A 12,439-nucleotide genomic window follows, 5' to 3' on the forward strand; every position below is an offset into this window, starting at 1 on the left:
AAAATCAGACATTGTTTTTCCTTTGGAATTTGGTTGTGCTTTTATATAGATGGTTGAAAGCATAGTGATAACACTTTGGAAATTCCACAAACTTCTGGCTGTTTTTTTTAGTGGGTGAGTATAGGTTATAATCTAATTGATCAACATGTCAACCAAATATTACCCAATTATCCACACTGAAATGACGTGGTGTATGTGGGAATGATCTGGGAGTAAATAACTTCACATTCAGTGACAGAGCTAATCATTCAGTTATTCAAGTGATGCCTACTTTTACTGTCTATCTGACAAAAGAGCCTATGCATTGTTTCATGCTGTGTGATACCAGGGATAATGCACAGGGGTAATGGGATAATGCCTTACCTGTTGTATCCTCTGTGTCTGTAGATCCTGATGGCCAACTTCCTGGCCCAGACTGAGGCTCTGATGAAAGGAAAGACCACAGAGGAGGCTAAGAAGGAACTGGAGGCCGGCGGCCTGACAGGAGAGGCCCTGGAAACCATTCTGCCACACAAAGTGAGTGGGAGCAGATCACTCATGGCGCAAGTCCACTGCAGCCCCGGTCCGGCCTAAGACTTTCTATGGGCTTAAACTCTGGTGTTATACTAGGGAGATTGTGTGTCCATTGCTAGGGCAGACACTGTCACTCCTATAGGGACGTGCGTCCTCCTAGTGGACAAAATAAGTTTTGCATCAGGATGGAAGAAGCTTCAAATGGGGTGCAACACTGTATAATTACTAGTATGTAATAACTGTCTTACAACAGGTTGTGTGATTATAAAATGTTTCCTCTTGTTCTGATGTCAGGTATTCCAAGGAAACAAGCCAACTAACTCTATTGTCTTCAAGAAGCTGAACCCATTCACACTGGGAGCACTTATTGGTAAGAGCTGAATATGGGCCTGTGAACCAACAACCAATGATATCTGAAATATTTATCATAATAATGTATTTACTTGTTATGCTCCCAGTAACAATGTCTGGTGTTGTTGTTTGTTTTACAGCCATGTATGAACACAAGATCTTTGTCCAGGGTGTTATGTGGGAGATCAACAGTTTTGACCAGTGGGGGTAAGTGTGACTATTTGAAACCAAGCTCCTCGATAATGTGTAATCTAAGACAGATTACAGACAGAGCCTATGTCCTATGAAATTGTACCAAACAATGTTTAATTGACATTCTATTCTGTCCACTCTGGTGAGTTTTCTGGTGACATTCTATTCTATTCTGTCCACTATTCTCCCTCCCTCCCTCCCTCCATAACAGAGTTGAGCTCGGTAAGGCTCTGTGTAAGAAGATCGAGCCTGAGCTGCATGGCTCCAACGAGGTCCACTCTCACGACTCCTCCACCAACGGGCTCATTAACTTTATCAAGAAGAACCACGCCTAACCTGCCCACCACCATCATCCATCCTGTCCTGTCCCCCTGCTGATGGGGGTGTCTGGGCTGTAGTGAAGATAGACTCGCTGAAGCATCTGTCACCTCCACACAGAGGAGCAGAAGCACTTTCTATGTCTGTAATCATCTGTCTGTGTCCTGTATGTTTGTTGTGCCATCGGACTGTATTTTACGTACCGTTGTATGTTGATGAGTTTACCACTGTAAAGGGGAACGCTACTGTAGAGTAAGCCTGTGGAGGGGTGTGTAAACTATATCCCAGACTATCCCACTCCATTGATGGGGAGTGTGGCTTTTAATAAACATCTTTACACCAAGCTATTGTCTGTGTCGTTAGTTGATTCTAGCCTGCATTCTGAACAGAAGTTTGCAGTTGCAGACAACCCTAGAGGATAATGATGCAATCATGTATGAATAATTGAAACAACTTTCAATTATAGAATGTGTCATTCACACTCTCAATAAATCCAATGAGTTTTACTTATGGGGGAATGTAAGTGTTCCTTTATGTCCAAACCATCACTAGATGGCATTAGAGGACCCCAGATTTGGTCCAGCGTAAACCAAAACAGCCTCAGAGCAAATCACTGTTGTGTTTATTCTCTGGAACACAGGGGCAGAGGTCAGCCTATCTCCTCTATTTTCCATCCCCAGACATCACAGACTGTTAAGTAGCATACATACACAGAGAAAAACAAACAGCAGGCAGAAATATATCTGGAAAACATCATGTGATGTGCAGGCCCTCAATGTGAGACAGTTTAATCATCATTAAGCTCTATGATGTGCAGCTAAAACTCCATTAAACAAAATACTCTGTGAAAACAATGTCTCATTATACTTTCTGCTTGTACATTACAGATTACTTTGCTGTGCAATGCTTTTCCATGATACTGTATGCACGAATATGTCTCCTCATAAGACCAGCAAGTACATTACCATGATGTTGTACGCAAGAATACACTGAGTGTACAAAACATTAAGAACACCTTCCTAATATTGAGTTGCACCCCCTTTTGCCCTAAGAACAGCCTCAATTCGTCGGGCATGGACTCTACAAGGTGTCGAAAGCGTTCCACAGGGATGCTGGACCATGTTGACTCCAATGCTTCCCACAGTTGTGTCAAGTTGGCTGGATGTCCTTTGGGTGGTGGACCATTCTTGATACACACGGGAAACTGTTGAGCGTGAAAAACCCAGCAGCGTTGCAGTTCTTAACACACTCAAACCGGTGCGCCTGGGACCTACTACCATACCCTGTTCAAAGGCACTTAAATATTTTATCTTGCCAATTCACCCTCTGAATGGCACACATACACAGTCCATGTCTCATTTGTCTCAAGGCTTAAAAATCCATCTTTAACCTGTCTCCTCCCCTTCATCTACACTGATTGAAGTGGAAGGTGACATCAATAAGGGATCATAGCTTTCACCTGGATTCACCTGGTCAGTCTATGTCAAGCATGGAAAGAGCAGGTGTTCCTAATGCTTTATACTCTCAGTGTATGTCTCATCATAAGACCAGCAAGTACATTACAGATAACTTTGCTGCGCACATGCTTTTCCCATAATACTGTATGCAAGAATATGTGATGTTTGTTTCCACCAACCTAAAGTACTATTTGTCTCTGTACCAAACTGCTCCTGGTTATAATTTACGGAGTGCCTAAGAGCACAAAGAGAAAAACCCAGGGACCCAAGACACAGTGATGGGCTAAGCAATCCTGTTGCTTGGCAACAACTCTATACTTCAATCATAAGTTAGCCTGAGTTATTTCAGGCTCAGTGGCACAGAATATAACAAGTGTGTTTTGATATCATTCTGGAGTGAGAGAGAGAGAAAAATTTGAAAAAATCGTTTTTGATTTATATTTGCATCTGCTTGGTCAGGGAGAAAATAATTGGAGGAAGTAGTCTTCCGAGTAGCCTACAAACCCGTTCTAGGACCCATGCACTTTTCAAGTTACATTCAGGAATGCAGCTCAAATTGCTCCATTGAAACCATGAATTTTGAACATGAATACGACTGCCAGTTCAGAGCATGTTCCTGAGCTGTTTCAAGAACAATGCCTACTGCATTCCCTCACATTCCCCTGCATGCTTTATTGGTTGACCTGTCAGTCATTCTCACTGAGGCCTGTTTAAGAGCTGACCCTTGATCAGGATCTCAACCTCCCCAACACCTCGGTCGCCAAGGCAACGCCACCCCTCCAGAGAGTAGGAGCTGGGAGTGGATCTGTGTTAACTGGCTATTAGCCAGCTGGGGTTTGTGTTTGTCCATACCTCATCATCACTTGATTTGATTTGAATTCCTGTTTTTAGCTATGTGCTTCACCATGAGGACCAGCACAAACCTCCGGGAGTATTTTGAAGTCAATACTGTATATACGACACATTTCTGCATGTGTAACACGTACCATGAAAACTTCATTCTGAGGAGAAGTTCACCATGCAGTTCGACAGTTATGTTTGCTAGTCACTTGAACTTTGTAGGAATGCCATTGATCAAATATGATCTCATATCTCGACACACTTCCATGGGATATTTAATTTCGAAGGCAAATATTACTCCTGAAATACTTGCAAAGCAAACTCACAGATTCCCCTCTTATAACCCAGAGGATGGCCCTCTCATTTTCTCAGTTGGTCTCCAGTCTGTATCTGCTATTGACATCCCTCACATGGCGGACCCTCGGCCTACAGCTGCAAAAAGGGGCCATTTAGTCAGGCCCTGTTCCGTATTTCCCACGGCTACTAGAGTTATATAAAGGTTAGTCTAAGTGTGTGGGCAGGCATTGCTCCTCGTCATCATACTGCTGACTAGTATAAAAGCTAGGGGAACAGTGGGAACAGTGGGGCTGGGGGCCTGGAGCTCTGGGTGGTCCCTGGCATTGTGGATCCTGTCTGCCAGGGGTGGCAGTGACATTGTCAGTCACATCTCTGCGACATGCAGGCCAGGTTTTTCTGACCCCCACGACAATCAACTTTTTGACTTGATTTCTGCCAAACTACCAGACAGACAGCTGTGGCTTGTTTATTTTCACAGGCCCCTGGCCACCTCTCTGTCATTTATTCAAGCCATGTGATTTTGGAGTGATGAGGAAATCGACGTGAGCCTTCAGTTGGTGTTCTATCTCTCTTGACCATTTGGTGAGGATCCAGCACGGTGACATTGTTGATGTTGATGGTCATAGAGGACAGTTATGCACATTGATATTAACAGGTCAGAGGTCATGCCCTGATGTTAAACTTGTTAAGTATTTAACATCTAACATGTAATTGGTTCACTTTTAGATACAACACCACAGACTAACTTGTCTGTAACCATAGAATCATGTTGGGTATGAGGTAATTCTGTTGTGTGCATATTCCTGGGCTCCTGGTGGTGGAGGGATCTCTGTGCTCCAGAGGGAAGGCTTTCCTTTGTGTGGTGTAACAGATCTCACCTCACAGTGGGTCCCTGGGGCTCCAGCTACACCGCACACACACAGAGCTCCCTGAGTCACAGGGCGGTACCCTCACACACACATAAAGAGTGCTTTGTGCCCCAACTCCTGGAGCTGTCAACCAACACCAGAGTTCTTCCTCACGTAGACTGAACTGAACATGACTGTTCAGGAGCGCTCAGCTCGGCTGCCCGGTTGGGGACAGACTGTTCTGCTGCTTACTCCTACGCATATACAGTACAGTATACATCCATACTGAATCATACCTGAGCATGTCCCAATTAGTCATAACAGATTACATTGACATTGAGTGTGATTTATCTGGATGGGTTGGGGTGTATTTTAGGAGGCTTGGTAAGAACCTCACACGTCCTCCTCCGCGTCTGACCCTGGATGAGTACATATTTTACCTGTGAAATCTACCTGCCCACTCATTCACTTATACAGTCTGAAAGAGAGATGGCCTGAGGGGATAACAATACCTAAATTACCTACTTCCAGTTCATGCAATCCTGCCCAATGCAATGCCTATCCATTATCCATTACACAGAACAACCAAACGACAGAAGTAAATACATTTTGTGAGATTTTTTTATTTTTATTGAACCAGTTATATTAAGGTGGTCTCTGCCACTGAACCTGTCCTTGGAACCATCCCAACACTCTAGTCCAGCGGGTCAGTTTGTATGCTTTTTATCTCAACCCTGTGCTGACCGTCATTTTCTGCCCTGGCCCTGATAAACCATTTCCCAATCCATGTTAGCTCTAGGCTCTGTTCTGTCACAACCAACCGCTCCTGAATTCCAGGCCTGCTGACTGACCAACCTCCGGCCTTCACAGCCTTTGTTCTGGACTTCAGAGGGGGAATACCTCAAAATCAAAAGCAGCACATTTCCTATTCAATAATGATTCTGTTCACAACTTTAAAAGCAAAATCAGGCAATTCAGTTTGTATGACAAATATAAACCTCTCTACTCTCAAAATAGCATGAATTGTGTATGCTGATGGTATTCTCTGTACACTTGACAGAGAATCATGGCATTGTTGCCATGGCACCCTTATGGCAGCCTAGGCTGATTGCTCTGCTATTTTCATTGTCATTTATTGTTTTAAGTGTTTTTTTATGTGCATTTTTCTTGAATAAACTTTTGTTTTTGTGTAGCTAATCAAGTATTGATAATATTTATCAAATAATGTTTTGCCTCAATGTTGAAATCAGACAAAAAAAAAAGCCTTTCAGTCATCAACAAAGTAAAGCTAGCTGATTGTTTTCTTTGCATGGTCCTAAAGCATACCGTTGCCTCGTTTTGTATCACATTCCAATGCTAAAACTGGGGTGGACAATTTTTTTTTTTCAGAATGTGCATCCCCAGTGAAAGTTGCACCCCTGCTTGACGGAAACGTGGCACAGAAATTGAGATTTCTACCTACTCCATCTGGCTATAAATATCTGGAAAAGGCCCTTGCACATTGCAGGGGTGGTGGTCTTGCTGTTTTCCACAAATAATGTTTTGACCTGAAAATGTTTCCTGTCCCTGCTGGCTTATCATTTGAGTGCATAGTTTTTCAAATTAAGGGCGTTTTCAGATATGGAATTCGGCTCCCTAGTTTGGTTTCCTGGAGCGTTTGTGAGAATTCTACAAATAACCTTTTCAGGATGTGATTTGCGAGACGCACATTCTACATGACATTAGCAAGCTACCTACTGGGTAAAAACTGGTTGAATCAACGTTGTTTCCATGTAATTAAAGTTACCTGGTCCTCTAGTCCTGGATCTTGGACCCACTACTCACTCAGGTCCTGAATTCGTTACAGACAGGGTTAGTTTGCATTTCACACATGCTTTATAGCACGGATTAAGGTACCAAACGCTCTAAGATCCGAATCATACAGAGATATTGTATGTGAAAGCGCCCTAAGTCTCACAATCCCCTCAGTGTGATACTAATCTATCGCCCCCCTAAAACCAACACCGTCTCTTTTACTACAGAGTTTTCTGAGCTGATCACCTCTCTGTGTCCTACCCTCTCCAATGTTGTTATCCTAGTTGATTTCAACATTCATATTGATTCAACAAAATGTTCCTCTGCCACTGACTTCCTGAAGCTGGTTGACTGTCTTAACCTGGTACAGCATACCAACAACTCCACACACAATCGTGGACATACACCAGACCTCATCATCTCTGGAGAAGTCCCTGCCTCAGACCTGGATGTACATGCGGTAGGTGTATCTGACCATAGAGATGTGACAATGTCTGTGAGTACTCCTGCACTTCAGCGCAGCCCAAGCACACTATTCAATTAAGAAACATCAAGTCCCTTGACACGTCCATCTTCCAGGGGTCTGTTTTCCCTGGCCTACAAGTTGACTGTCATGAGTCCACCCCTGATGAGATGGTTGACCTGTATAATAGCACTCTAAGGAACAACTTAAACAGCAATGCCCCTGAAAAAACATGTAAAGTATTCTTCCAACGGTCCTTCCCATGGTTTGCAGAGGAGCTGCGCAGAATGAAGACCCATGGCCGCAAGCTAGAGCATCTGTGGAGAAGTTCTGGCCTAACTGTCCACCTACTGGCCTGTAAAGACCACCAGGCTTGTTATTTCAAAGCAATAAAAGAAGCCTGCTTCTACTCTGCTATGATTGACAATGACCGAAGAAATCCCAGGACCTTGTTTTCCATCATCAGTCATCTCCTCCACCCTACAGACTCTGGCCCTCTCACAGCAACTACTGAACAATGCAACAGATTTGCTGAGTTCTTCAAAGCTAAAATCAACACCATCCGAAAGAACATTGTATCCTCCAACCCTAACCTCACTCTGGCTCCTACCCCACCACCCATATCTGCTCATCCTCTATGTAACTTTGGTTCCACCTGCTGCTGTGTTAGAACTAATCTAAAACATGAAAACTACCAGTGACCCCCTCGACCCTATTCCAACATCACTGTTCAAAACATGAAAACTACCAGTGACCCCCTCGACCCTATTCCAACATCACTGTTCAAAACATGAAAACTACCAGTGACCCCCTCGACCCTATTCCAACATCACTGTTCAAAACATGTAAACTACCAGTGACCCCCTCGACCCTATTCCAACATCACTGTTCAAAACATGAAAACTACCAGTGACCCCCCTCGACCCTATTCCAACATCACTGTTCAAAACATGAAAACTACCAGTGACCCCCTCGACCCTATTCCAACATCACTGTTCAAAACATGAAAACTACCAGTGACCCCCTCGACCCTATTCCAACATCACTGTTCAAAACATGAAAACTACCAGTGACCCCCTCGACCCTATTCCAACATCACTGTTCAAAACATGAAAACTACCAGTGACCCCCTCGACCCTATTCCAACATCACTGTTCAAAACATGCTCAGCCGCTCTCATCCATTTTGTAACCAACCTGTTTGAACAAGTCCCTCCACACTGGGCAGGTGCCGTCACAATTCAAAATTGCTACCATCACCCCCTTGCTCAAGAAACCATCCCTTGACCCAGACCTCCTCTCAATCTACAGGCCTATTTCCAATCTCCCATTTCTATCTAAAATCCTGGAGAAGATAGTGGCAACTCAACTTCACTCACACCTCAGCACTAACCAGCTTTATGAGGCTATCCAGTCTGGCTTCAGGCCATTGCACAGTACTGACACAGCATTGGTGAAGGTTGTAAATGACCTGCACATGGCTGCAGATACAGGATCCCCCACCATCTTGATTATCCTGGACCTCAGTGCTGCTTTCGACAGAGTAGATCACACCATTCTACTGCAGCGCCTCAAGAGCCATCTGTGGGACTGCTCTAAACTGGTTTACCTCCTACCTCTCTAACCGCAAGCAGTACGTCACCATCAGAGGAGTCCACCATAAACTACGGTGTCCCACAAGGGTCAGTGCTAGGACCCTTTCTCTTCCTACTCTACATGCTCCCACTTGGCCAGATCTTCAGACAGCACAGTGTCCAATTTCACTACGCAGACGACACACAGGTTTACATTAAAAACCAATCCTGACACAACTCCTGCTCTGTCAACCTTGTCCAACTGTCTGGAAGAGGTCAAATATTAGATGCAGAACAACTTCCTCCAACTCAACAGCAGCAAGACAGAAGCAATGCTGATAGGCACCCCACAGCAGATCACCAACTGCTTCAGCATCTGCCCTGCCATAGATGGCCACATCATTCCCCTCTCCTCAGTCATCACCAACCTGGGTGTGAAATTCGACCCTGCTTTCTCCTTCAATGTCCACATTAGTCACGTCTGTAAAACGTAATTCTTTCACCTGAAGAACATCTCCCGCCTAAGACCCTGTCTCATTACTTCTGATGCAGAAAAGCTTATCCATGCATTCATTTTCTCCAGAATTTATTATGGGAATGCAGTACCTGGGGGCATGCCTGCACACTCATTCAAAACAGTGCTGCAAGGATTCTGACACAAACAAAAAGTCTGCCCACATCACCCCTATCCTTGCTGCCTGTCCCTCAAAGAATTCACTTTAAAATTCTCCTTCTGTTCTACAAAGCCCTAAATGGGTTAGGACCATCCTATCTACTCTCCCCCTATGAACCTCCACACACCCTATGGTCAAGCCAAGCCAAAATGCTTCATGCACCCAGGACCCAGCTCCAGACAATGGAAGACTGTGCCTTGTCCTCTCACGCACCGTGCCTTGTCCTCTCACGCACCGTGCCTTGTCCTCTCACGCACCGTGCCTTGTCCTCTCACGCACCGTGCCTTGTCCTCTCACGCACCGTGCCTTGTCCTCTCACGCACCGTGCCTTGTCCTCTCACGCACCGTGCCTTGTCCTCTCACGCACCGTGCCTTGTCCTCTCACGCACCGTGCCTTGTCCTCTCACGCACCGTGCCTTGTCCTCTCACGCACCGTGCCTTGTCCTCTCACGCACCGTGCCTTGTCCTCTCACGCACCGTGCCTTGTCCTCTCACACACCGTGCCTTGTCCTCTCACGCACCGTGCCTTGTCCTCTCACGCACCGTGCCTTGTCCTCTCACGCACCATGCCTTTGGAACTCCCTTCCTTACAATCTCAGGGCTCTTCAGACTGTTGGGGCTTTTAAAGCAGGCCATTTTTTATCAACTGGCCTACCCTTCTTCCTAGACTTTGACTGTTGCTTTTATGATATGGCTATATATATATACAGTGGGGAGAACAAGTATTTGATACACTGCCGATTTTGCAGGTTTTCCTACTTACAAAGCATGTAGAGGTCTGTAATTTGTATCATAGGTACACTTCAACTGTGAGAGACGGAATCTAAAACAAAAATCCAGAAAATCAAATTGTATGATTTTTAAGTAATTCATTTGCATTTTATTGCATGACATAAGTATTTGATCACCTACCAACCAGTAAGAATTCCGGATCTCACAGACCTGTTGGGCTTCTTAAAGAAAAACGTTCTGTTCTCCACTCATTACCTGTATTAACTGCACTTGTTTGAACTCGTTACCTGTATAAGACACCTGTCCACACACTCAATCAAACAGACTCCAACCTCTCCACAATGGCCAAGACCAGAGAGCTGTGTAAGGACATCAGGGATAAAATTGTAGACCTGCACAAGGCTGGGATGGGCTACAGTACAATAGGCAAGCAGCTTGGTGAGAAGGCAACAACTGTTGGCGCAATTATTAGAAAATGGAAGAAGTTCAAGATGACGGTCAATCACCCTCGGTCTGGGGCTCCATGCAAGATCTCACCTCGTGGGGCATCAATGATCATGAGGAAGGTGAGGGATCAGCCCAGAACTACATGGCAGGACCTGGTCAATGACCTGAAGAGAGCTGGGACCACAGTCTCAAAGAAAACCATTAGTAACACACTACGCCGTCATGGATTAAAATCCTGCAGCACATGCAAGGTCCCCCTGCTCAAGCCAGCGCATGTCCAGGCCCGTCTGAAGTTTGCCAATGACCATCTGGATGATCCAGAGGAGGAATAGGAGAAGGTCATGTGGTCTGATGAGACAAAAATAGAGCTTTTTGGTCTAAACTCCACTTGCCGTGTTTGGAGGAAGAAGAAGGATGAGTACAACCCCAAGAACACCATCCCAACCGTGAAGCATGGAGGTGGAAACATCATTCTTTGTGGATGCTTTTCTGCAAAGGGGACAGGACGACTACACCGTATTGAGGGAAGGATGGATGGGGCCATGTATCGCGAGATCTTGGCCAACAACCTCCTTCCCTCAGTAAGAGCATTGAAGATGGGTCGTGGCTGGGTCTTCCAGCATGACAACGACCCGAAACACACAGCCAGGGCAACTAAGGAGTGGCTCCGTAAGAAGCATCTCAAGGTCCTGCAATGGCCTAGCCAGTCTCCAGACCTGAACCCAATAGAAAATCTTTGGAGGGAGCTGAAAGTCCGTATTGCCCAGCGACAGCCCCAAAACCTGAAGGATCTGGAGAAGGTCTGTATGGAGGAGTGGGCCAAAATCCCTGCTGCAGTGTGTGAAAACCTGGTCAAGACCTACAGGAAACTTATGATCTCTGTAATTGCAAACAAAGGTTTCTGTACCAAATATTAAGTTCTGCTTTTCTGATGTATCAAATACTTATGTCATGCAATAAAATGCAAATTAATTACTTAAAAATCATACAATGTGATTTTCTGGATTTTTGTTTTAGATTCCGTCTCTCACAGTTGAAGTGTACCTATGATAAAAATTACAGACCTCTACATGCTTTGTAAGTAGGAAAACCTGCAAAATCGGCAGTGTATCAAATACTTGTTCTCCCCACTGTATATATATATATATATATATATATATATATATATACAGTGAGCTTCAAAAGTATTGGGACAGTGATTTTTTTGTTGTTGTTTTGGCTCTGTACTCCAATACTTTGGATTTTAAATTATACAATGACTATGAGGTCACGATTCATTCAGGATTATCCGTAATCATGGTAGCATCCACATTAATGTAGAAGTGTTTAGAAACATATTATATTCTTATTTACAATAAAAGTGACTCCAAAATTACACAATACATTTTTTACCATTAATTTCTATTGGGCACAAAATAATGTGAAAAGTAATAAAAACAAACAGCAAATGCATCCAACAAATTTGTGGAGTCACAAGCTTGATGTAGTCATTGTGTGCTATGAATATGGGACCAAATACTTAACTTTTGACTACTTCAATAGACATACAGTATAAGTGAATTTGTCCCAATATTTTTGGTCCCCTAAAATGGGGGGGGGGGACTATGTACAAAAAGTGCTGTAATTTCTAAATGGTTCACCCGATACTGATGGAAATACCCTCAAATTAAAGCTGACAGTCGGCACTTTAACCTCATAGTCATTGTATTATTTTTATTTTATATTTTATTTTATGTACTTTGAGATTTTTCTTGTTTAATGAAAAGTGCTTTACAAATGTAATATGGTATTATTATTACTTTTCTATAAACATCTAATCATGAGCATGACATGACCCATATGAAGTAATACAAGTCATCTCAGAGAATCTCATGCTGCAATCACAGCAAATAGTGAATAAACAGTTTTGATTTCAAAGTATCTGATTATGTGCTTATTTA

General features: G+C 43.9%; 1 protein-coding gene across 1 annotated transcript in view; it reads left to right on the forward strand.

Annotated features, from left to right (window-relative positions):
* Nucleotides 1–1,717, forward strand: part of LOC121566292 (glucose-6-phosphate isomerase-like) — a 28,661-nt gene extending 26,944 nt beyond the window's left edge. The window contains exons 15-18 of the mRNA XM_045218725.1: nucleotides 388–516; nucleotides 808–883; nucleotides 1,005–1,071; nucleotides 1,268–1,717. Coding sequence (XP_045074660.1) covers nucleotides 388–516; nucleotides 808–883; nucleotides 1,005–1,071; nucleotides 1,268–1,391 — 396 coding nt within the window. The 3' untranslated portion in view covers nucleotides 1,392–1,717. The remainder of the gene's footprint in view (nucleotides 1–387; nucleotides 517–807; nucleotides 884–1,004; nucleotides 1,072–1,267) is intronic.
* Nucleotides 1,718–12,439: the final 10,722 nt, after the last annotated feature.

Source organism: Coregonus clupeaformis, unplaced genomic scaffold, assembly GCF_020615455.1.
Source record: "Coregonus clupeaformis isolate EN_2021a unplaced genomic scaffold, ASM2061545v1 scaf1755, whole genome shotgun sequence".
NCBI classification, from domain to species: domain Eukaryota; kingdom Metazoa; phylum Chordata; class Actinopteri; order Salmoniformes; family Salmonidae; genus Coregonus; species Coregonus clupeaformis.